This window comes from Geotrypetes seraphini, chromosome 8 (assembly GCF_902459505.1).
Source record: "Geotrypetes seraphini chromosome 8, aGeoSer1.1, whole genome shotgun sequence".
NCBI classification, from domain to species: domain Eukaryota; kingdom Metazoa; phylum Chordata; class Amphibia; order Gymnophiona; family Dermophiidae; genus Geotrypetes; species Geotrypetes seraphini.
In genome coordinates this window covers 56,999,431-57,025,040 of record NC_047091.1, presented here as the reverse complement: position 1 = coordinate 57,025,040, position 25,610 = coordinate 56,999,431, and the positions used below count along the sequence as shown (strand labels likewise).

General features: G+C 40.0%; 2 protein-coding genes across 2 annotated transcripts in view; both read right to left on the bottom strand.

The window, feature by feature from the left end:
- Window positions 1-487: 487 nt before the first annotated feature.
- On the bottom strand, window positions 488-3,075 carry LOC117365936. The gene has a single exon (XM_033956901.1). It carries the CDS (start codon window positions 3,048-3,050, stop codon window positions 555-557), a length of 2,496 nt encoding a protein of 831 aa, XP_033812792.1. The 5' UTR covers window positions 3,051-3,075; the 3' UTR covers window positions 488-554.
- Window positions 3,076-21,119: 18,044 nt separating this feature from the next.
- LOC117365249 (cytochrome P450 2G1-like) overlaps window positions 21,120-25,610 on the bottom strand; it is a 46,956-nt gene continuing 42,465 nt past the window's right edge. Inside the window, exons 8-9 of the mRNA XM_033955433.1 lie at window positions 25,004-25,145; window positions 21,120-21,732 (exon numbers count right to left, since the gene is read on the bottom strand). Of these exons, the coding sequence (XP_033811324.1) occupies window positions 21,551-21,732; window positions 25,004-25,145 (324 nt within the window). The 3' untranslated portion in view covers window positions 21,120-21,550. The remainder of the gene's footprint in view (window positions 21,733-25,003; window positions 25,146-25,610) is intronic.

Below are 25,610 nucleotides of genomic sequence, written 5' to 3'. Positions count from 1 at the left end.
GGTTCCCAGTTACTCACATTTAACCAACATGCAGCTTGCCTTCACAGGAGCCAACTTCCATTGGTAGGTTCCCACTAATTGGAGCAGCAGATGAATCCTGGTCTATTTCCATGGACTGTGGTTCTTCATTTTCCCTCAAAGAAGATACTTCACCGGCTTCAGTCAGCTACATGTATTCAAGTGGAGAACCGCTATCAGAATCTCCCAGCCCTGAACTCTCCTGCCTGTCCTGTGCCTCTCCTCCTTTTAACTGATTCCCCAGGAGCTTTCCTCTCTGGGTAACTAGTTTGCAGCCCCGCCCCCAACCCTCAGGTGAAAAGAATTTCTTATCAGCAAGCCTGGGCCTGAGAGGGGGATGGGCATTCTGCACATGTGCTCTCTGCTTCCCTCTAGAGAGCAAAGGAGAAATGGCATCAGGAAATTCATAACAAGAGGAATTGGTAACATCTGGGAGAAGGTTGGTCTTCAGACCGGGCTCTGGACTAGGAACCCACCTAGCAGGCATAGGCAGCGTATCACATACCCTCCCCCTTAAATGACTGCTAGGGGTGGATTTAGCTCTTTCTGTTCTTGTTACCCTTCTTCCAACCAGAAGGACTTGGATCATGGGTATAGCAACCTTCCCTCTGCTGAACCTCATAGGCCCGGGCTATTTCCTCCGGATCGGTGAGCAGAAGGAAGCTCTCCTCTAATGAATCTACCCTAGGTCCAAAACTGGAAATAAGCTCACCCATTTTCTTAAGGTCCCTACTTCCTATCTGTTCTACTTGTGTCTGCACCTTTTTAATTTCATCCTTCACTTGACTGACAGCACAAGCAATATCCTGAACAATGACAGTAGGGTCTCGATGTTTCTCCACATGTTGCATTTGATCCCTAATATCTTGGGTGTTAGTCTTTAGGGCTTGCAAATCTTTTTGGCACTGCTGAAGATTCTCCTCTAGGGTTGTCCTAAGCAACTGATCTTTTTGTAACAGAGTTTCCTGCAATTTATTGCCTAGATTCCCCTCCATATGCTGAACTGTTTGTTCCCAATGTTGTCTCTGGTCTTCCTGTCCTTGAGTTAATTCCCGCTGCAGTTTAATAAATTGCTGTTCTACAGCTCTTTCAATCACTGTCAGAGAATCCTGATCCTCCTGGGTCATGGCCGGATTTAACACAACCACCTCTCCGCTTAAGGGAGTATTAGTGGAACCGAAACCCTTCATTCCCCTGCGGGTAGGACGTAAGTACCTCCACTTTTCCACTTTAGGGTGCCAGATTCGCTCACAAATTAGCTGCGCGATGCGGTCACCCCTTTTAACCGGGTAATCTGCCCCCCCATGGTTTATTAACAACACAGACACATTACCCCGGAAGTCAGGGTCTATAACCCCTGCCCCTACGTCCAAAGAATGCCGTAAAGATAGTCCTGATCGAGCGGCCACTCTTAGGTAAGATCCCGGTGGCGGGGATACCTGGATATCTGTAGGGACTAGCGCTCTATCTCTGGCCTCCACTACCACATCCTGAGCCGCATAGATATCACACCCAGCCGCCTTATCATATGCCTGTGTGGGTGCTTGGGCATGTTCCGATAAGGGAGCCCACCTAATCGTGGGGTACCATCGGAAACGAGCCCTCCCTCCTTGTTGAGGATAATATCTATAGGACCTATCCTTCTTGGGCCGTTCATTAGAACTGTCCTGGGTCATCAGGGTACACCTATCTTCCCCGCTTTCCCTTGGAGATGCAAAAGAGCTCCTTTCCTGGATACCTTCCCCAAGGCCTGTCCAATCTCTTCCTAAGATGAGAGCGACAGGGGCACCGGGAATAACCGCCACCCCCAGGGTCTTCACCTCTTCCTTATACACCACCGGGATGAGATAGCTGGGGTAAGTGTGTTTCTCCCCATGGACACAGATCACTGCTACCCTTTCTGAGATCTTCCTGAAGGGACCCCTTTTCCTAACCTTTTCCCAGCAGGAACGGGACATGATGGACTGCTCTGCCCCTGTATCCAGTAGCGCCTTAACTTTCTGTCCATTTATTTGGACCTGTACCTCATAGGGCCTTGACTGTACTTCTGCTCCGCCCCGTGAGGTCGTAAGTGTCAATTTGACCCTACATTGTTTTTGGATATGACCCGTTTTCCCACACCTGAAACAGGTTATATTCATCTTGTTGGGAGTTCCAGTATCCTGCGCTTTCCTCCCAGGCTTCTGGTACTCTTCCTGGGCCTTACTGTGGGCACCAGTTGTAGTGTACGTTCCCTTCCTGACAAAGGTATTACCATGTGTACCCCCTTCAGACCCAAGGGAAGTGGAGGAATCTATATAAGCTTCTGCTAGCTCAATGACTTGGCCCAGCGGCCGACTCCCCTGCCTTTGAATCCAGGCTCTGAGGTTTTTTGGTAGAGCTTCTAAAAATTGCTCTTGTAAAATCTCAGCCAACATAGCCTGAGGATCCGTCAGACAGGGTTGTAACCACCGCTCAGCCAACTTCCTCAATCTATGTAGGAGTGCTTTAGGCCTTTCCTTATCCTTCAGTTGGGTACTCCTAAACTCCTGTCGATAATGTTCTCGTGTATAACCTAAATAATCAAGGATATGGTTTTTTATGGCACGGTAATTGCTAGCTAGTTCAGGGCTGAGAGTCTGATAGGCGGCCAACGCTGTACCAGCCAGGCACGGTATCAGCCTCGTGGCCCATTGCTGTTCTGGCCAGCCTGCAGCCACTGCCATCCTTTCAAACGCCAACAAGAAGTCATCAGGTGCATCTGTAGGCCCCATCTTACACAACTGCATGTTAACAAAAGAGTTCACTCCTACCGGGTCTCCTGTTCCCGCCGTCAACACAGCCCTCTGTCCACCAGCAGTTGTGCCTTGAAGTAACTGGGCAAATGTCCTGCACTGCTCTCCCATGGCGTGTACCAACTCCTCATGCCGCCGACCGGTCTCCACTTGGCTCGCTCGCCAGAGATCCTGGTTGGTCTGCAAAACGACCTTCAAGTCTTCCGTCTGTTTCTGACGTTCAGAAGCCAAGAGCGTGAATAGCTGCTGCAGATCCATGCTGCCCCTGAAAAGTAAGCACAGAAAACAGAACCCAAGTGCGGAACCTTTTTTTTTTTTCCTTTTTTTTTTTTTTTTAGTTCCCACACCCCAGAGCGCTTGCCCCCCAGCTCCCGCCTCCCAGCAAGGCTATTAATCCCAGTATCCTCAACCAGCTGTCCCTAGGGTACCCTTACCGGACAAACTGATGAGTCTGATCCTTTGGGATTAATAACTTGGGATGGCTTTCCGGAACACTGCTGGGCTCCCTCTGGTTCTGCTTCCGACTTCTGCTTCCCCAGCTTATGGCAAACACGAATCCCGATACAGCTTCTTCCCAGGTCTTTACTCCTGCTGCACCACTCTCAGTTCAATTAATTCACCAACACAAAGGCAGTAAAATAAAAATCCCAAAACTGATACCAAATATGTCACCAACCGGCTCAGGACAATGGGCCCTGAGCGGCTGGGACACGAAAGTTGTGCTCTTGTGAGCCGCGATGAGCTGCACAAGGGAAATAATGGTGGAAGAGAAAACACGGTCACACCAGTCCAGGGTAGGAATTTAAATAAAAATCAGGATTTATTTTTCATTGGGAGAAAACAAAAACCTGGTCAGGATATTTCCATGTTTAGCAATAAGCTCCCAAAGCAACAAACAAATAAAAAGAAAACCACAAAAACAGCAAACTGTCCCAAAGGGTAATTGTCCAACAGTTTCAGTCCTTCTAACTTCAGGCAATTGCAATCAGCCCATGCTTATCTCTTAGTCAGGAAAACAAAATATAAACAGTCTTAAATTGACTCTCACAGCACTAGTCAGAGCAATGCTGTGACTTACCCAGCTGCTGCAAAGCTGGGGAGGTAGTGTGCTTCACGTGATATTATACTGCCAAATAGGCCCACTATCCCACCACAAAAATACGTGAGGCAAACCTCACTACCTATGCTGGAAATAGTCCTTTCTCATATCAGAGAAACAACAACAAAAAAAAACTCTCAGCAAACAAAAAAGAGCCTTTCAAATCTTCTGGAGCTTTTTGGTTTCTGAAGCTCCTACAGGGCATAATATACTTATGGAAGTCTCTCATTCAGAAAAGGTTCCCAGTTACTCACATTTAACCAACAAGCAGCTTGCCTTCACAGGAGCCAACTTCCATTGGTAGGTTCCCACTAATTGGAGCAGCAGATGAATCCTGGTCTATTTCCATGGACTGTGGTTCTTCATTTTCCCTCAAAGAAGATACTTCACCGGCTTCAGTCAGCTACATGTATTCAAGTGGAGAACCGCTATCAGAATCTCCCAGCCCTGAACTCTCCTGCCTGTCCTGTGCCTCTCCTCCTTTTAACTGATTCCCCAGGAGCTTTCCTCTCTGGGTAACTAGTTTGCAGCCCCGCCCCCAACCCTCAGGTGAAAAGAATTTCTTATCAGCAAGCCTGGGCCTGAGAGGGGGATGGGCATTCTGCACATGTGCTCTCTGCTTCCCTCTAGAGAGCAAAGGAGAAATGGCATCAGGAAATTCATAACAAGAGGAATTGGTAACATCTGGGAGAAGGTTGGTCTTCAGACCGGGCTCTGGACTAGGAACCCACCTAGCAGGCATAGGCAGCGTATCACAATGAGGGTATAAAGATCCTGTTATATATGATGTTATATGAGGGTATAAAGATCCTGTTATATATGATGTTATATGAGGGTATAAAGATCCTGTTATATATGATGTTATATGAGGGTATAAAGATCCTGTTATATATGATGTTTTATGAGGGTATAAAGATCCTGTTATATATGATGTTATATGAGGGTATAAAGATCCTGTTATATATGATGTTATATGAGGGTATAAAGATCCCTTATATATGATGTTATATGAGGGTATAAAGATCCTGTTATATATGATGTTATATGAGGGTATAAAGATCCTGTTATATATGATGTTATATGAGGGTATAAAGATCCTTTATATATATGATGTTATATGAGGGTATAAAGATCCTTTATATATATGATGTAATATGAGGGTATAAAGATCCTTTATATATATGATGTTATATGAGGGTATAAAGATCCTTTATATATATGATGTTATATGAGGGTATAAAGATCCTGTTATATATGATGTTATATGAGGGTATAAAGATCCTTTATATATATCATGTTATATGAGGGTTTAAAGATCCTGTTATATATGATGTTATATGAGGGTATAAAGATCCTGTTATATATGATGTTATATGAGGGTATAAAGATCCTGTTATATGATGTTATATGAGGGTATAAAGATCCTGTTATATATGATGTTATATGAGGGTATAAAGATCCTTTATATATATGATGTTATATGAGGGTATAAAGATCCTGTTATATATGATGTTATATGAGGGTATAAAGATCCTTTATATATGATGTTATATGAGGGTATAAAGATCCTGTATATATGATGTTATATGAGGGTATAAAGATCCTGTTATATATGATGTTATATGAGGGTATAAAGATCCTGTTATATATGATGTTATATGAGGGTATAAAGATCCTGTATATATGATGTTATATGAGGGTATAAAGATCCTGTTATATATGATGTTATATGAGGGTATAAAGATCCTGTTATATATGATGTTATATGAGGGTATAAAGATCCTTTATATATATGATGTTATATGAGGGTATAAAAATCCTGTTATATATGATGTTATATGAGGGTATAAAGATCCTGTTATATATGATGTTATATGAGGGTATAAAGATCCTTTATATATATGATGTTATATGAGGGTATAAAGATCCTTTATATATGATGTTATATGAGGGTATAAAGATCCTGTTATATATGATGTTATATGAGGGTATAAAGATCCTGTTATATATGATGATATATGAGGGTATAAAGATCCTTTATATATGATGTTATATGAGGGTATAAAGATCCTGTTATATATGATGTTATATGAGGGTATAAAGATCCTTTATATATATCATGTTATATGAGGGTATAAAGATCCTGTTATATATGATGTTATATGTGGGTATAAAGATCCTGTTATATGATGTTATATGAGGGTATAAAGATCCTTTATATATATGATGTTATATGAGGGTATAAAGATCCTGTTATATATGATGTTATATGAGGGTATAAAGATCCTTTATATATGATGTTATATGAGGGTATAAAGATCCTGTATATATGATGTTATATGAGGGTATAAAGATCCTGTTATATATGATGTTATATGAGGGTATAAAGATCCTTTATATATATGATGTTATATGAGGGTATAAAGATCCTTTATATATATGATGTTATATGAGGGTATAAAGATCCTTTATATATATGATGTTATATGAGGGTATAAAGATCCTTTATATATGATGTTATATGAGGGTATAAAGATTCTGTTATATATGATGTTATATGAGGGTATAAAGATCCTTTATATATATGATGTTATATGAGGGTATAAAGATCCTTTATATATATGATGTTATATGAGGGTATAAAGATCCTGTTATATATGATGTTATATGAGGGTATAAAGATCCTGTTATATATGATGATATATGAGGGTATAAAGATCCTTTATATATGATGTTATATGAGGGTATAAAGATCCTGTATATATGATGTTATATGAGGGTATAAAGATCCTGTTATATATGATGTTATATGAGGGTATAAAGATCCTGTTATATGATGTTATATGAGGGTATAAAGATCCTGTTATATATGATGTTATATGAGGGTATAAAGATCCTTTATATATATGATGTTATATGAGGGTATAAAGATCCTGTTATATATGATGTTATATGAGGGTATAAAGATCCTTTATATATATGATGTTATATGAGGGTATAAAGATCCTGTTATATATGATGTTATATGAGGGTATAAAGATCCTGTTATATATGATGTTATATGAGGGTATAAAGATCCTGTTATATATGATGATATATGAGGGTATAAAGATCCTTTATATATGATGTTATATGAGGGTATAAAGATCCTGTTATATATGATGTTATATGAGGGTATAAAGATCCTTTATATATATCATGTTATATGAGGGTATAAAGATCCTGTTATATATGATGTTATAAGTGGGTATAAAGATTCTGTTATATGATGATATATGAGGGTATAAAGATCCTGTTATATATAATGTTATATGAGGGTATAAAGATCCTTTATATATATGATGTTATATGAGGGTATAAAGATCCTGTTATATATGATGTTATATGAGGGTATAAAGATCCTGTTATATATGATGTTATATGAGGGTATAAAGATCCTTTATATATGATGTTATATGAGGGTATAAAGATTCTGTTATATATGATGTTATATGAGGGTATAAAGATACTTTATATATATGATGTTATATGAGGGTATAAAGATCCTGTTATATATGATGTTATATGAGGGTATAAAGATCCTGTTATATATGATGTTATATGAGGGTATAAAGATCCTGTTATATATGATGATATATGAGGGTATAAAGATCCTTTATATATGATGTTATATGAGGGTATAAAGATCCTGTTATATATGATGTTATATGAGGGTATAAAGATCCTGTTATATATGATGTTATATGAGGGTATAAAGATCCTTTATATATGATGTTATATGAGGGTATAAAGATCCTGTTATATATGATGTTATAAGAGGGTATAAAGATCCTTTATATATGATGTTATATGAGGGTATAAAGATCCTTTATATATGAGGGTATAAAGACCCTTTATATATGATGTTATATGAGGGTATAAAGAACCTTTATATATGAGGGTATAAAGATCCTGTTATATAAGATGTTATATGAGGGTATAAAGATCCTGTTATATATGATGTTATATGAGGGTATAAAGATCCTGTTATATGATGTTATATGAGGGTATAAAGATCCTGTTATATATGATGTTATATGAGGGTATAAAGATCCTTTATATATATGATGTTATATGAGGGTATAAAGATCCTTTATATATATGATGTTATATGAGGGTATAAAGATCCTTTATATATATGATGTTATATGAGGGTATAAAGATCCTGTTATATATGATGTTATATGAGGGTATAAAGATCCTTTATATATGATGTTATATGAGGGTATAAAGATCCTTTTATATATGATGTTATATGAGGGTATAAAGATCCTTTATATATATGATGTTATATGAGGGTATAAAGATCCTGTTATATATGATGTTATATGAGGGTATAAAGATCCTTTATATATGATGTTATATGAGGGTATAAAGATCCTTTATATATATGATGTTATATGAGGGTATAAAGATCCTGTTATATATGATGTTATATGAGGGTATAAAGATCCTTTATATATATGATGTTATATGAGGGTATAAAGATCCTTTATATATATGATGTTATATGAGGGTATAAAGATCCTGTTATATATGATGTTATATGAGGGTATAAAGATCCTTTATATATGATGTTATATGAGGGTATAAAGATCCTGTTATATATGATGATATATGAGGGTATAAAGATCCTTTATATATGATGTTATATGAGTGTATAAAGATCCTGTTATATATGATGTTATATGAGGGTATAAAGATCCTTTATATATATCATGTTATATGAGGGTTTAAAGATCCTGTTATATATGATGTTATATGAGGGTATAAAGATCCTGTTATATATGATGTTATATGAGGGTATAAAGATCCTGTTATATGATGTTATATGAGGGTATAAAGATCTTGTTATATATGATGTTATATGAGGGTATAAAGATCCTTTATATATATGATGTTATATGAGGGTATAAAGATCCTTTATATATATGATGTTATATGAGGGTATAAAGATCCTGTTATATATGATGTTATATGAGGGTATAAAGATCCTGTTATATGATGTTATATGAGGGTATAAAGATCTTGTTATATATGATGTTATATGAGGGTATAAAGATCCTTTATATATATGATGTTATATGAGGGTATAAAGATCCTTTATATATATGATGTTATATGAGGGTATAAAGATCCTGTTATATATGATGTTATATGAGGGTATAAAGATCCTGTTATATATGATGTTATATGAGGGTATAAAGATCCTGTTATATATGATGTTATATGAGGGTATAAAGATCCTGTTATATATGATGTTATATGAGGGTATAAAGATCCTTTATATATATGATGTTATATGAGGGTATAAAGATCCTGTTATATATGATGTTATATGAGGGTATAAAGATCCTTTATATATATGATGTTATATGAGGGTATAAAGATCCTGTTATATATGATGTTATATGAGGGTATAAAGATCCTTTATATATGATGTTATATGAGGGTATAAAGATCCTGTTATATATGATGTTATATGAGGGTATAAAGATCCTTTATATATGATGATATATGAGGGTATAAAGATCCTTTATATATATGATGTTATATGAGGGTATAAAGATCCTGTTATATATGATGTTATATGTGGGTATAAAGATCCTGTTATATGATGTTATATGAGGGTATAAAGATCCTGTTATATATGATGTTATATGAGGGTATAAAGATCCTTTATATATATGATGTTATATGAGGGTATAAAGATCCTGTTATATATGATGTTATATGAGGGTATAAAGATCCTTTATATATGATGTTATATGAGGGTATAAAGATCCTGTATATATGATGTTATATGAGGGTATAAAGATCCTGTTATATATGATGTTATATGAGGGTATAAAGATCCTTTATATATATGATGTTAAATGAGGATATAAAGATCCTGTTATATATGATGTTATATGAGGGTATAAAGATCCTTTATATATATGATGTTATATGAGGGTATAAAGATCCTTTATATATATGATGTTATATGAGGGTATAAAGATCCTTTATATATGATGTTATATGAGGGTATAAAGATTCTGTTATATATGATGTTATATGAGGGTATAAAGATCCTTTATATATATGATGTTATATGAGGGTATAAAGATCCTGTTATATAAGATCCTGTTATATATGATGTTATATGAGGGTATAAAGATCCTGTTATATATGATGTTATATGAGGGTATAAAGATCCTGTTATATATGATGATATATGAGGGTATAAAGATCCTTTATATATGATGTTATATGAGGGTATAAAGATCCTGTATATATGATGTTATATGAGGGTATAAAGATCCTGTTATATTTGATGTTATATGAGGGTATAAAGATCCTGTTATATGATGTTATATGAGGGTATAAAGATCCTGTTATATATGATGTTATATGAGGGTATAAAGATCCTTTATATATATGATGTTATATGAGGGTATAAAGATCCTTTTATATATGATGTTATATGAGGGTATAAAGATCCTGTTATATATGATGTTATATGAGGGTATAAAGATCCTTTATATATGATGTTATATGAGGGTATAAAGATCCTGTATATATGATGTTATATGAGGGTATAAAGATCCTGTTATATATGATGTTATATGAGGGTATAAAGATCCTTTATATATATGATGTTATATGAGGGTATAAAGATCCTTTATATATATGATGTTATATGAGGGTATAAAGATCCTGTTATATGATGTTATATGAGGGTATAAAGATCCTGTTATATATGATGTTATATGAGGGTATAAAGATCCTTTATATATATGATGTTATATGAGGGTATAAAGATCCTGTTATATATGATGTTATATGAGGGTATAAAGATCCTTTATATATGATGTTATATGAGGGTATAAAGATCCTGTTATATATGATGTTATATGAGGGTATAAAGATCCTTTATATATGATGTTATATGAGGGTATAAAGATCCTGTATATATGATGTTATATGAGGGTATAAAGATCCTGTTATATTTGATGTTATATGAGGGTATAAAGATCCTGTTATATGATGTTATATGAGGGTATAAAGATCCTTTATATATGAGGGTATAAAGACCCTTTATATATGATGTTATATGAGGGTATAAAGAACCTTTATATATGAGGGTATAAAGATCCTGTTATATATGATGTTATATGAGGGTATAAAGTAGAGAATGACACGGTGAAAAAATTGGTCCACGTCACCGCCCCGTCCCCGTCTCACCATCCCCGTCACCGCCCCGTCCCCGTCTCACCAACCCCGTCACCGCCCCGTCCCCGTCTCACCATCCTCTTCACCGCCCCGTCACCGCCACTGCCACCCCATTCACCGCCCCGTCACCGCCACTGCAATCCCATTCACTTTTCTTTATTTACGTATAAAGGAAACATTCTTTAAAACTTTAAAACTTTAAAACTTAGTTAAATATTAGTTAATAACTATACAAAAACAAAACACACAGAGAAAAAATTAATTAATAAAAATTCTCAAAACTGACACATTTTGATCACTAAATTTAAAATAGTTATTTTTCATACAGTTTTTCAATCACTAATCTTCCACCACCCCTGGGGCTAGCAATGCAAAAACAAACACGACATGTACTTTAAATGCTGCCGTGATTAGCATAGTGACCGCGGCTACGGCTGCAAGTCTCCCCTCCCCCCAGCGATCACGGCAGAAGGGTACCCAACCCCTCCTGCCGGTCCTCCCAATGGCCTCCCCTAAGATCGCCGGCAGGAGGGTACCCAACCCCTCCTGCTGGACCCCCCCCCAACGAACCCTCCCACCCCGGAACCCCCTTAGTCTTACTTTTCAAGTTGGACCGGACAGCTCCTCGCTCGTCTGGCCAGCAGGCCTGCCTCCGTCCAAATGAGGCGGGCCCGCCCCTCCCCTCCCCTCCCCTCCCCTGCCTCCCAATGGCCTCCCCTAAGATCGCCGGCAGGAGGGTACCCAACCCCTCCTGCTGGACCCCCCCCAACGAACCCTCCCACCCCGGAATCCCCTTAGTCTTACTTTCAAAGTTGGACCGGACAGCTCCTCGCTCGTCTGGCCAGCAGGCCTGCCTCCGTCCAAATGAGGCGGGCCCGCCCCTACCCTGCCCAACCCACAGGATCCTAGGGCCTGATTGGTCTAGGCACCTAAAGCCACTCCCGCTATAGGAGGGGCCTTAGGTGCTTGGGCCAATCAGGCCCTAGGATCCTGTGGGTTAGGCAGGGGAGGGGAGGGGCGGGCCCGCCTCATTTGGACGGAGGCAGGCCTGCTGGCCAGACGAGCGAGGAGCTGTCCGGTCCAACTTGAAAAGTAAGACTAAGGGGGTTCCGGGGTGGGAGGGTTCGTTGGGGGGGGGGTCCAGCAGGAGGGGTTGGGTACCCTCCTGCCGGCGATCTTAGGGGAGGCCATTGGGAGGACCGGCAGGAGGGGTTGGGTACCCTTCTGCTGCGATTGGCAGGAAGGGTTGAAATGACAAATGAGGAGCACGGTGAAATAGCGGTTCCTAGAAGGGGGTACATTGGCCCGCGGGGACAAACCTGTTCACCGTTTCCGCGGTCGGTGAATGGCCTTGTCCCCGTCACCGCAGCGACTGCGTTTCGGTTCCCCGTTTTCGGCGGTGACCCGCGGCTTAAATGCGGTGGCCGCGGGTAAACCGTCACCGTGTCATTCTCTAGTATAAAGATCCTGTTATATAAGATGTTATATGAGGGTATAAAGATCCTTTATATATATGATATTATATGAGGGTATAAAGATCCTTTATATATATGATGTTATATGAGGGTATAAAGATCCTGTTATATGTGATGTTATATGAGGTTATAAAGATCCTGTTATATAAGATGTTATATGAGGGTATAAAGATCCTGTTATATATGATGTTATATGAGGGTATAAAGATCCTGTTATATATGAGGGTATAAAGATCCTTTATATATATGATGTTATATGAGGGTATAGATTTATTTATTCTGTGCAATTTTGTACTAGTATATGCTATAATGTGACCTCGCAAGACCGATTTGGCGGCATCCCATAATAAAAGAGGATTATCTAAGTGCTGTGCATTATTGAAAATATAATCTTCCCATTGATCTGATAAAAATTTTTGAAACTCAGGATCTTGGACCAAAAAAGCAGGAAACCTCCAATGTCTCAAACTAACTGGGAGCGCCTCTAATTGGATGTCGATCCAAACTGGAGCGTGATCAGAGATATGTATATGACCATTTCTCGCCTCCCTAACCTGGGAAAATAATGAAGAAGACATCAAAGTATAATCGAGACGAGACCAAGAATCATGGGCACGAGATAGATGGGTGTAATCTCGTACTTCCAGGTGGAGGAGCCGCCATGGATCGACTAAATCTATATTAGAGCAAAAATTTCTAAGAAGTGAACCCCGTGTGCCTATGGAAGTGGCAGAGTGAGAAGATCTATCCAGTTCAGGGTCCGTCACTAGATTAACATCTCCTACCAAAAATAAGGGAACGCCAGGATAGCGAGAGCACAACACTGAGAGATGTTGGAAGAAAGGAGATGGTAAAGAGTTTGGCCCATATACTACTAATAATAAATAATAGTTATCCCCCACCTGAAGACGTATCAGTAAATATCTTCCTTCTTTGTCTTTATCTAAGATCTGGACTCCCAAGGGAGAAGACCTACGAAGTAAAACTGCCACACCTCTGTGACGTCCAGTGGAAGAAGAAAAAAATACCTCTCCTACCCATAATCTTTTTAATTTGAGATGTTCCTCATCTGTCAGTCTGGTCTCCTGGAGACAGGCTATGTCTGCTTTAGTATGTTGTAGGGAGGCGAGAATTTTTTGTCGCTTTATCGGTGTAGTTATGCCCCCTACGTTCCAGGAGACCAGTCTAAGAGGTGAATACATAAAATAAACATAAATATGTTTTCCAATTGTTACTAACACAAGTAAACCCCAGGGACCCAGCCTCCCCCAGGGTTATACAACACATAAAAAGATCTTTCCTTAGTCTTATCCTATCAAATGATTTTAAAATCAGAAGAACACAATTTTGAAAATATATTTTTTGGGACTTCGGAACAGCCCTCAATCCCCTGCTCCACCCCCACCCTCTATCACCCCAGCCCCACTCCCCCCCCATACTAACTTCCCCATAACCCTCCTCCATCCCCCCTTGCCCTCTTCCACACCCTCTTCTAGGACCCACTACTCGTGCTCGATGGATCCCAGGTGAGCACAAATGCATGAGCCCCCTCCAACATCCTGATGTGTTTTATATAAATTTCAATACCAAATTCCATAGATTGGCGATGTATGATAACACCATAAACGAAAAGGATCTATTACAGCTTTTAATAACTGATGAAAGTTATTAGGCACTCTTATTTATAACTTAGTGTCTATAAATTCCTGAGACGTTTCCACTGAGTCAAAGGATTTCCAGACTCCATTTAGATATATCTTAAGAATAGCAGGATATAAAAACAAAAACCTGGTCTTTTTCTCCGCCAAAATTCCACATAAGGGCTGGAATTTACGCCTACACTCCTGTAAAGCAGCAGAATAGTCTTGAAAGATTTGAATCTTTGTGTCTTCATATTTAAAGGATTCACGGCGTAATCTGTATTGCTTCAAGATTTCTACTTTGTGGAGGTAATTATGTACTTTGGCCACTACTACCCAGGGTCTTTGACGATCTGCTGTTGCACGGCCTACCCGATGTATTCTCTCAAAACGTAGTGGGCCAAGACCAGGTGAAAATGTGAATTCAGTAGCCAGCCAATCTTTAAAAGTAGATCCCAATTGTTGGTCTGTGATAGATTCTGGAACTCCGATAAATCGAAGGTTGTCTCTCCTTGCTCTATTCTCGAGGTCGTCCATTTTCTCCTCGTTTTCCACCAATCGTTTCTCCAATTTGACAAGTTTTGCAGTGAGAGCCAGGGTAGAGTCTTCTGTCCCAGCTACTCGAGTTTCTAGTTCTGTGGTTCGTGCCACTGTTTCCCCCAGTAAAGTTTCCATGCGAGCAAGCTGGGTGGATAATTTATCCAGTGGGGAGGCTAATGCTGCTGTAACTACCGCTGAGAGCTGGCGCATTTGACCCTCGGTAAATTCAGAAGCTTGTGCTACGCCTAGTTCCGCCATTTTCTCTTCAGCCTGCCGCGTTTTGTCTCGTGTCTTAGCCACCGTGCGGCTCGTCATACCTCCTCCGGATCGTGAGACAAACTGATCCATATGCTGCCGTGTAACGGAAACAGCATTCGGTGCACCGTAGTCCGCTTACAAAGATAAGTAGAACAGGATATTGGAGCGGGGCCCGGGAGCTGAGGAGCGTGCGACCTCGCTCCTCACTGCATCACGTGATTATCCCTAAAGTTTCAAGTTTATTTAAAATTTCTTATACCACCCAATCAAGCCTTCTAGGCAGTGTACAAAAATGTCAAAACAATGTGCCAAATAAAATACATTTTAAACAGAAACAGAGCAGGGGAAATGACAATTTTTAAAGATATTGACATACAGGAACAAAAGGGAAGAAGGGTTAGAACTAGATAGAGAGAAAGAGAACACACAAGGGGAAGAATGAGAAAGGGAGGGGGAACTGAAGGTAAGAACCTTTCTTGAATCTAAGTCACCCTTAAAAGAACAGTTTAAGTTACAAAAGCATCGAGAAAGAGAAATGTCTTTAACTTCACCTTAAAATTGGCAAGAGTTGTTTTTTCATGTAAGTAATTTGGGATATTGTTCCAAAGAGAGGGGGCGCTAACAGAGAAAATTGTAGTCCTCATTGTGCTTATATGTTTCAATGAGGGGATGGTAAGAAGGTTGTAAGCTGTAGATCTTAAAGTCCTAGTTTGATTATATGGGATAAATAAGTTATTAATAAATTCTGGCTGGTTATTTACTCTGGTTTTAAAAGTTAGTAGAATAATTATATAGGTGATCCTATGTTCTATTGGTAACCAATGAGCTTTATGTAAAAGAGGGGTAACATGGTCATATTTTTTTGCATTAAATATAATTTTTACTGCAGTGTTTTGTACTATTTGGAGTCTTTTTATTTCCTTTTTTTGTAATGCCTTTGAGGAGGGCATTACAGTAATATCTATGCATGAAATAACAAGGGAATGGATTAAAAGGTTCAGGGAAGGGATCTCAACCGCATATCCTTAAAAATATTTATTGACATTTATTGACAGCTGAGGTTTCAGATTTCATGTGTGCAGGTCCATGTTTTAGTCCCTCATTCCACCGCTGTATCTGACCCCACGGATCTGTGCCGACAGTCTTTTATTAATAATAATTAATTCGAGGAAATACTTCAGCTAAGGGAGGTCTGCGTTTTACCCCAGAGCTGTGGCAGGAAAATGTATTTCAGTTTGGTTCAAGCTGGTCTTGAACCCAGATTAGAAGGACCCACGTCAAATGCCCTAACCTCTAGGCTACTTTCATAGCTTGTGAAATAGAAAGTTTTGCCACTTTTAGTCTCGGCATAGGTCATGGCTCTGACAGACCTCCATGCCACTTTAGCTCTGATGGACCCTAATGCTTCTCCCTCCCTATGCCGAGACTAAAAGTGGCGCAGACCTCAGGGCAAAAGTTTTTCCACTTTTAGTCTCGGCATAGGGAGGGAGAAGCATTAGGGTCCATCAGAGCTAAAGTGGCATGGAGGTCTCTCAGAGCCATGACCTATGCTGAGACTAAAAGTGGCAGGAGCATAAAGGGATCGCTTCTGCCCTGCCTCACTTTTGGTCCACTGGGGACCTAAGGTAGACCTGCAGGGGGACCAGGAGGGAAGAGGAGGGGCAGGCTAGTTGCACAAAGTCGCTGGGAGGGAGGGATTGACGGCAGCTCTGGCTCCACACACCACTGGATCACCTGGGCAGTACTGGAGGCCCACAGTGGGTGTGGGATGGGGTTAGTTCATATATAAACTGAGACTCCCATTTTTGGACCATTTTTTTGACCCCCAAATCTCAGTTTATATTAGAGTATATACGGTAATTGAGTGTTAAATGACTGGATAGCCCAAAACAGAAGATTTAACAGGCAAAAGCCTGAGAAAATAGAAGTGTATTTGAATCAGTCTCAAAGCATAAATGATTCACCTCAGATCATAGTGGAAATGGAAGGGCATTCCATTCATTTGACCCAAAGCAAGAGACAGCAATATTTTTATAGCACTGAGGTGAACATGGCAGGTGATGTTATGGTTAATTAATTAAGGTACGGATTCTGGATTGGGAAGGGAAAATGGTAGGGAAAGAACAAATTAGTTAAGAAAACAGAAACACCAGTGCAAATGGCACATGAGGATGGGTACCTGCGTGGGGTGGAGATGGGAACAGAGCACCTGGGGCGGGGACCGGGACAGAGCTTGTGGGGATAAGGACAGAGCCAGGGGATGGGGCACAGTTGGGGACAGGAACAGAGCCCACGAGGACAGGGACAAACTTTGTTCCCCATGTCGTTCTCTAAAAACTTGAAACAGTAAAATATTCACATCTTAGACAACTGACAACTGAATTCAATGATTATAAAAAAAACCTGCAGAAGCTGCTTTTGGATTTCAGTGAACTACTGTTAAATGATATCATTTGTGTCTTGTCTGCTATCTGCAATGTCCTTCCATCATGTGCCCAGCTTCTCAAGCATGTTACTATTACTGCAATAGATTCATCCATCGCTGGAACACTTCTAACATTTAATAGACACTTATTTTCCTGTTCATCCATTACACAGTTTAGGTTCTCTTCTCTATCCATGTCTGAAAGACAATCCAATTACCTTCCCAGATGATGGACTGTAAAAACAACTGAAACTTTGGGAAAGCTGTACCAAAACCAACTCGAAATGGAAGGCTCTATTTGTGATTTATAAACAGCTGTACAAATTATTGTCCTTTTTTATACTTTAATAAAAAGATTTAAGTGTAAAATCATAAGTGTTTTTGGTATGTGCAAATGAGGACAGAGTCCATGGGGACAGGGAAAGAGCTCGCAGGGACGAAGGGGTAGGGACAAAGACAAAGCCCATGGAGATGGGGTGGGAATAGGGGCAGAGCCCACGAGGATGGGGCAGAGCCCACGAGGACCCCTTACTTCAGTTTTGGAATTTACAACTGCTCCTTCATATGTATACATTTTGCAAAAGTGCTCATTTTGCTCAGCCTTTTACAAGAGGGATCAAGGGAGTTCCTTTCACCTCAATCCCTAGTTGCTATTTTCCCCTTTCACATTATATTTATTTATTCAATTTTCTATACCGTTCTCCCAGGGGAGCTCAGAACGGTTTACATGAGTTTATTCAGGTAATCAAGCATTTTGACTGTTTGTACCGATGGGCTCTCAATCTATCTAATGTACTTGGGGCAACGGAGGGATTAAGTGACTTGCCCAGAGTCACAAGGAGTAGCATGGGTTTGAGCCCATAACCTCAGGGTGCTGAGGCTGTAGTGTTAACTACTGCGGCTTCTGTCGTTGATTAATGGCAATCCATCTTGCAGTGGTTCTCAACCCTGTTCTGGGGGACCCCCAGCCAGTTGGGTTTTCAAGATATCTCTCATGAATATGCATGAGAGATATTTGCATATAATGGTAGTGACAGGTATGCAAATCTCTCTCATGCATATTCATGAGGGATATCTTGAAAACCCGACTGGCTGGGAGTCCCACAGGACAGGGTTGAGAACCACTGATCTATAGATTTATAAAATAGCAGGCCACCACTTTCATGTTCCAACATATCAAGTGGCACGTGTAAATGTTAGCAGTTACTGAGTTTCCTCTGTTCAAAATGTCAGCACCTATCTTTGCAAAATAGCTACTCCTGCTGCACATACTGGTAAATACACATGCACTCCCGCATGTTTCTCAGAAAAGACAACTTAAAAAGACCAGTTTGCACTCAACAGTTAGTTACAGGCTGTTAGGAACTCCTTTCTTTTTTTTTAAAATTTCTTTATTGTATTTTCACATAATTCACAAGATATCCTTGTTTAAGAAAAACAGAGGAAATGACCCATTAAAAGCATTAACTTAAATTCCCAAGGTAATAAATTGAACTTTCTTAGACCACCAACAATGAATAGAGAGGATCCGAGAAATAGTGAAGATAAACTAATATCAATAATAATAAAAAAAGAATAGGCTTAATAGAGATTCCTGTTACACAGTATATGCTCATTTAACATTAAACATTAACAGTACCCAACTTCTTCATATCGCAAGTGTTCAGGCACAAAGAAAACATATTTAACTCCAAGGTACTTTACTAAGCATTTGCATGCTAATAGAAAAGTTGCACCAAATGTCACAGTCTCAGATCTCATTGCCAGGAAAAGTTTTCGCCTCTCTTCTGTCTGCCTCGCGACATCTGGGTAGATCCAGACTGTTTTCCACAGAAATAGCAATTAGGAATTTCAAAAGTATAATCGTAGAAAAGAATTTGTGTCTTCCTCAAAAACAAAGGAAATGAATAAAGTAGCTCGCTCTGTGATATCTGAAACTGAAGTTTCAAGTATTTCAGTAAGATTCAATGAATCCGCAGCACCAACTCCTTCACCTTTTTGGGAAGTATATAGTATATATGATTAATTGGTGGAATTAAGTCAGAAGAATATTTCAAAATTTCAACAAGATTTTTTTAAGCATTTCTGTAGGGGACACTCCCAATGATCTTGGAAAATTGAGTATACGCATATTCAATCTTCTATTATAATTTTCCAGTTGCTCTATCTTCCTACTTAGAATAGTTTTGTATTTGACCATTTCTGTGGATAGGGTTTGTAGATCCGTCACTTTACTCTTAACCTGATTAAGTTCAGCATTAAAGTGTTCTGTAGTGACTTGGAGCTTTTCTGTTAAGGTATTAACAGTACTTACAAGTGTCGCAATTTCTTGTGAAGATTTGTAAACTATAGTGTTGATCTTCATGAGAGCTTCCCAAATACTCTCTAATGATACCGTTGAAGATTTTCTATGTTGAGAAGAAACCTTCCTGGTTTCTCCTACCTCCAGAAATTCTATCGCGGCTACAGCCCCTGCTGCTGGTGTCTCCCTCAAAGATAACATAATGGGAAATACTTCCTGCTCAGCCACAGTAGACTCTGGGTGTGGCGGTGGAACAGACATCGGGGGGCGGGGGGGGGGAGTGAAACCTCCCAGTCTGAAGCCCCAGCCTCTCTTCCAGTTGGGAAGAGAGGCTGGGGCTTCGGATGTTAACACAGGAACCAGCTCCGATGAACTCCAGCATGGAGCGCTATAAGGGGGGTAGATGTTCGAGCTGCAAGGGGCTCTGCTCAAACAATTTCCTTGCATTTTGAGTGTGGCATATCACCACAAATAGAATGATACCTCAGGAAATAAAGAATGGCTCTCGCAACAGGTAGGATTGAGACGCCGAAGCTATACTGCCACCTAATTGATCAAATGTGGCAAATTATTTTTATGCTCCGGTTTATTTGATTTATTTCCCACCCTCTCAGAAAGCTCAGGATGGGCAACAGTAAAACAAACAAAGTTTCAGAGCGTGGGGTAACAGAAGAACCGGTGGGGATAGAGAAAACAGAGGGAACCTAGGTACAATATTAAAGGCTAACAAATTATCATCAAGGAGAAATGTATAGATTCCGTAGGCAGTGGATTTAAGTACAAGGTGAAGCTAACATGTTATCATGTGCATAGGGGAACCAGGTGGGACAAAGGACATAATTGTTTAAGGGAGGGCACTTGGGTAACATAGGGAGCATAACTGGGCATGAGCTAAAAAGTATATTGGAGGCATATAGAGGGGAAGTCAAGCAATAGTGTAATCTTGTTCATAGAGCTGTTCATATGCCTGGCAAACACAAGAACACTTCGCCTTGGGATATAGACAAACAAACAAAAAGGCAAGGGAGGTGTCTTTTCAACCAATGATCGAGTCTTTATTCAAAACAAATAGCCCCAACAAGGATCCCTGTTTAAGCGTGTAGTGAATGCCTTCCTCAGGGAACACTTGGCTGGTGGACGCGGAGTTCAAAACGCACTTCTGAGCAGTGCAAATTTTGAACTCCATGTCCACCAGCCAAGTGTCCCCTGAGGAAGGCATTCACTACACACCAAAACAGGGAACCTTGTTGGGACTATTTGTTTTGAATAAAGACTTGATCATTGGTTGAAAAGACAACTCCCTTGCCTTTTTGTTTGTTTGTTCATATGTCTGTTCATATAGCTTAAGGACTTCATTATCATAGTTCTTCATATCCCTTTTCTAGTCTGAAGCAGTTAGCAGAAGAGGAAGGTCTTTACTGCCTTCTGGAAGGTCATCAGGGAGTCCAGAGATCTGATTTGCGTGGGCAGATGATTCCATAGCTTAGGGAGGAAGTGGCTGTAGGAGTGTTTATGTTGCAGTTTCCTGTGTCATTTCTCTGTTTCAGAGCAGAGGGGGCGGTTGGGCATGTAAAGGGTGTAATTTGGCAGCTACGTAGTAGGGTGCTTTGTGGTGGAGGTTTTTAAGGGGCTAATACGAGGCCCTTGAAGGCACATCATTTTTGATAGGTAGCCAGTGCACTGCACATAGTGCAGGTGAGGCAGGGTTGCGGATTTATTTGAATCATTCCGGTGACCGTCGCTAGTTGCTGGTACTGAAAGATCTTTAACGAGGGATAATGCACAGCTCATAATCTTGGGGCACATTTTCAAAACCACTCTCTGCTGGTGTGATATCGATGTCCTTTGGGTCAATCAGAGGTTTCAAATTGAAGTTCTGCAGGATGGAGGTGATGAAAAGAAACAGCTCCATCCGGGCTAGGCCCTCTCCCAGACACATTCGCTTCCCTAGGGAAAAGATATATTGTCTTCAGTTTGCTTGAAATTTAGATAATTCCAGTGGATCCCCTGAAATATATATTTTTTCATATCATCAATGTTATCTTCTTTTATCAGGATATGAACAATAAATATTCATTAAGTTACCACCACATACGTTTTGTCATAGAACCAGGTTAATTTGAATAGATTGATTACCCTGAAAACTCAGATCTACTAAGGAGCCTTGGAGGATAGAATCTGAAGCTCATTGTTTTAGAACACTCTAAAACTCTTTCAGAATTGATCGCTGAAATCTGCCATATTAAAGAACTTCAAGACAAGAAGCGATGTAAATGAAGCTAAGGTCCCACCTAATCCTGGAGTCTTGAGGCTATTGACCCATGCACTCTTTCCACTACTGTCTCAGCCCTCCTCTCAAACACTACACTATGCAAGTCTGTCAGTGAGGCAGTCTTTTCCTATAATACTATTCTCTCCTCTGCTCTTGATATCCTCGCTCATCCCATTTCACATTCTGTAAGGAGTGCCAAACCCCAGTCCTGGCTAACCTCTGCTACATATGTTCCTGTGCCTGATCTATGGAATGTCACTGGCTGAAATCCCACACTCATACTCACTGTGTGTACTTCAAATTCCTGCTGATCTCTTTCCAATCAGCCCTTTCACATGCAAAACAAGACTACTACATCCACTTGATGAATTCTCTTGGATTCAACGCTTGCCGTCTCTTTACCACACTCAACTCTCTACTCAGTGCTTTCACCTCCGACTCCTCCTTTGCTTTCTTCTGAGACTATGACTGAGTACTTCCATGACAAGGTTCGCAAGATTAACCTTGAGTTCTAAATCGTCTCCGCCTCTCCCTCCTCCAGTCCACCCAGTCAATCTTTGCCATCTTTTCTTCCTTCTCTGAAATCACTGAAGAGGAAACTGCACATTTTCTTTCCTCCTCCAAATTCACTATCTGTTTTTCTGATCCCATCCCCACCCACCTACTGATCCCCATTTCTCCTATTGTCATCCCTTCTATCTGTCATATCCTCAACCTATCGCTCTCTACTGCGACTGTACCTGACACCTCAAGAAACCCTCACTGGATCTTTTATCTCGAGCTATCCTCAACCCACTTCAATCAGGTTTTTACCCTCTTCATTTTACAGAAACTGCCCATGCTAAAGCCTCCAATTACCTGTTCCTGGACAAATCCAAAGCCCTCTACTCCGTCCTCTTTCTCCTTGATCTATCTGTAGCTTTTGACTATAGATCACCGCCTACTCATCAATATGCTGTTGTTGCTTGGTTTCAGGGCTCTGTTATCTCATGCTTTTCTTGTTATCTTTTCCATCATACTTTTAGCATAAGTTCTGGAGGATCCTTCTCCGTATCATTCTGCTATCGGCTGGTGTACCTCAGGGAAGTGTCCTGGGACATCTTCTTTTCTCCATCTACACTTCTTCCCTTGGTGCTCTAATCTCCTTCCATGGCTTCCAGTATCACATCTATGCTGATGACTCACAAATCTACCTCTCTGTACCTGAAATTTGTACAGGAATGCAGGCCAGAGTCTCAGTTTCCATGTCTGACATTGCTATCTGGATGTCTCACTGTCATCTAAAATTAACATGGCCAAGACTGAACTCCTTATCTTTCCTCCTAAACCCGCCTTTCCTCTTCCTCTGCTCTCTGTTTTAGTGGATAATGCTCTCATCCTCCCTGTATCATTGGCTCGCAACCTTGGAGTCATCTTTGACTCATCTCTTTCCTTTTCTTCTCATATCCAACAGACTGCCAAAACTTGTTGTTCTTTCTCTACAATGCCACTAAAGTCTGGCCTTTCCTTTCTGAGCACACTGCTAAGACCCTTATCCATGCTCTCATCACCTCTCACCTGGAATACTGCAACTTTCTTTTCACAGGTCTTCTGCTAAAAACATAAGAATAGCCTTACTGGGTCAGACCAATGGTCCATCAAGCCCAGTAGCCTGTTCTCCAGATTCCTAGTCCCTAGTCAAAACCCAAGGAATAGCAACATTCCAGCATCTCAAAGAATAGCAAGATTCTGGAACACCAATGAGAGCAAAATTCCAGAGCTGAGACTGTGATGTCATAAAGCCTCATTCCACACTGCCTCAGAGCCAACCTCATCAGTGATGTTACAATGGCTTAATTGTCCTATACTTGGCTTACATAAGAACATAAGAATAGCCTTACTAGGTCAGACCAAATGTCCATCAAGCCCAGTAGCCTGTTCTCATGGTGGCCAATCCAGGTCACTAGTACCTGGCCATAACCCAAGGAGTAGCAACAATCAATGCTATCTATCCAGGGAAAGCATGCTGTCTCATATTCCACCAGTGTTGTTTTGCTCACATTACTCCTCTCCTTAAGTCACTTAACTGGCTCCTGTCCGCTTCCACATACAGTTCAAACTCCTTTTATTGACCTACAAGTGTATTTACTCTGCAGCTCCTTAGTATCTCTCCTCCCTTATCTCTCACTATACTCCACCTAGGAACTCTATTCATTGGTAAAGTCTCTATTGTCTGTACCCTTTTCCTCTAGAGCTAACTTCCGACTCTGTCCCTTCTACCTTGCTTTGCCATATGCCTGGTTCCAGGCATATGGCAAAGCAAGGTAGAAGGGACAGAGTCGGGAGTTAGCTGTAGAGAAAAAGGGTACAGACAATAGAGACTCGGTACATCAGGCTCTGTCTCTGGTGGTATTCAAATCCATGCTGAAAGCCCACTTTTTTGAAGCTGCATTTAAGTCCTAACCCAACCCACTTGTACAGCACCCATATCTGCATGTCATTCCTTCTATAGTCCCCTACCCTTTCTGCCTCATCATTCCCTTTGTAATTCTTTACCTGAGCAGTGTGCATAGATTCACCCTTATTGTCCTCTTTGTCTGTCATAATTAGATTGTAACTTGTAAGCTCTTTTGAGAAGGGGCTGTCTCTTGCATGTTTAATGTACAGCGCTGCATTCATCTGGTAGTGCTATCAAAATAATAAAAAGTAGTAGTAGATCCTTAGTGTAGACACATCAGATGTTCTTAGAAAGTTAGGGGTTGTTTTACTAAAGATTAGCGCAAGCTATCTGCAGCAGGTCCCATAGGAATAAAATGGCAGATAACATGTGTTAACCTTTAATTTAAAAAAACCTCCTTAATAATTAGCTAGCAGGAATAATTATGTCCTATTGAGCAAACAGCAAACCAGAGTTCTGAGCAGGAGACTTCCCTGTGAGACAATACAGCAATAGAAAAACATGTTTACCTGTGGCAAATGGTAAAAATGCATCATTTTTCTTGAATTCTTCATTTTCATCCAAGAAATTTCTCGGGTTGAAGTTTTCTGGGTCAAGAAAATGCTTTGGATCTCGTAATACCGTTCCCAACATGGTCAACACAATGGTATCCTTAAAACCAGTAACCAAAACAGTCAACACAAAATCAAACCTACCTGTCATTTTTTTAAAGCTAGAATGAACCAATAACAATTTCACTGTGGTAGATTTACTTAATTAAGGGAGGTGGAGAACATTTTCAAAAGAACGTCCAAGTCAGAATCAGGACATGTTGCTCATAATGTCCATAAAACAAAAAGCATCCATCTCAGAACCATTTTTGAACAGGAAAATTGTTGGGATTTCCTGTTTGAAAATATGTGAGAACATCCAAAATGAACAGCCATTTTCTAAAATAAAACACCAACTTATGAATGCCAAAAAATAGGGGCAAGAACATCTATCTGGCAGCATTTTTCAGAAATGGCCACACAGACATCCCTACAGACCTGAAGGGCAGCCTAGTGGTTAGTGCAGTGCAGTGGCATAATAAGGGGGTGGGGGTGGGCAATCCGCCCCAGATGCTGTCTTGGTGAG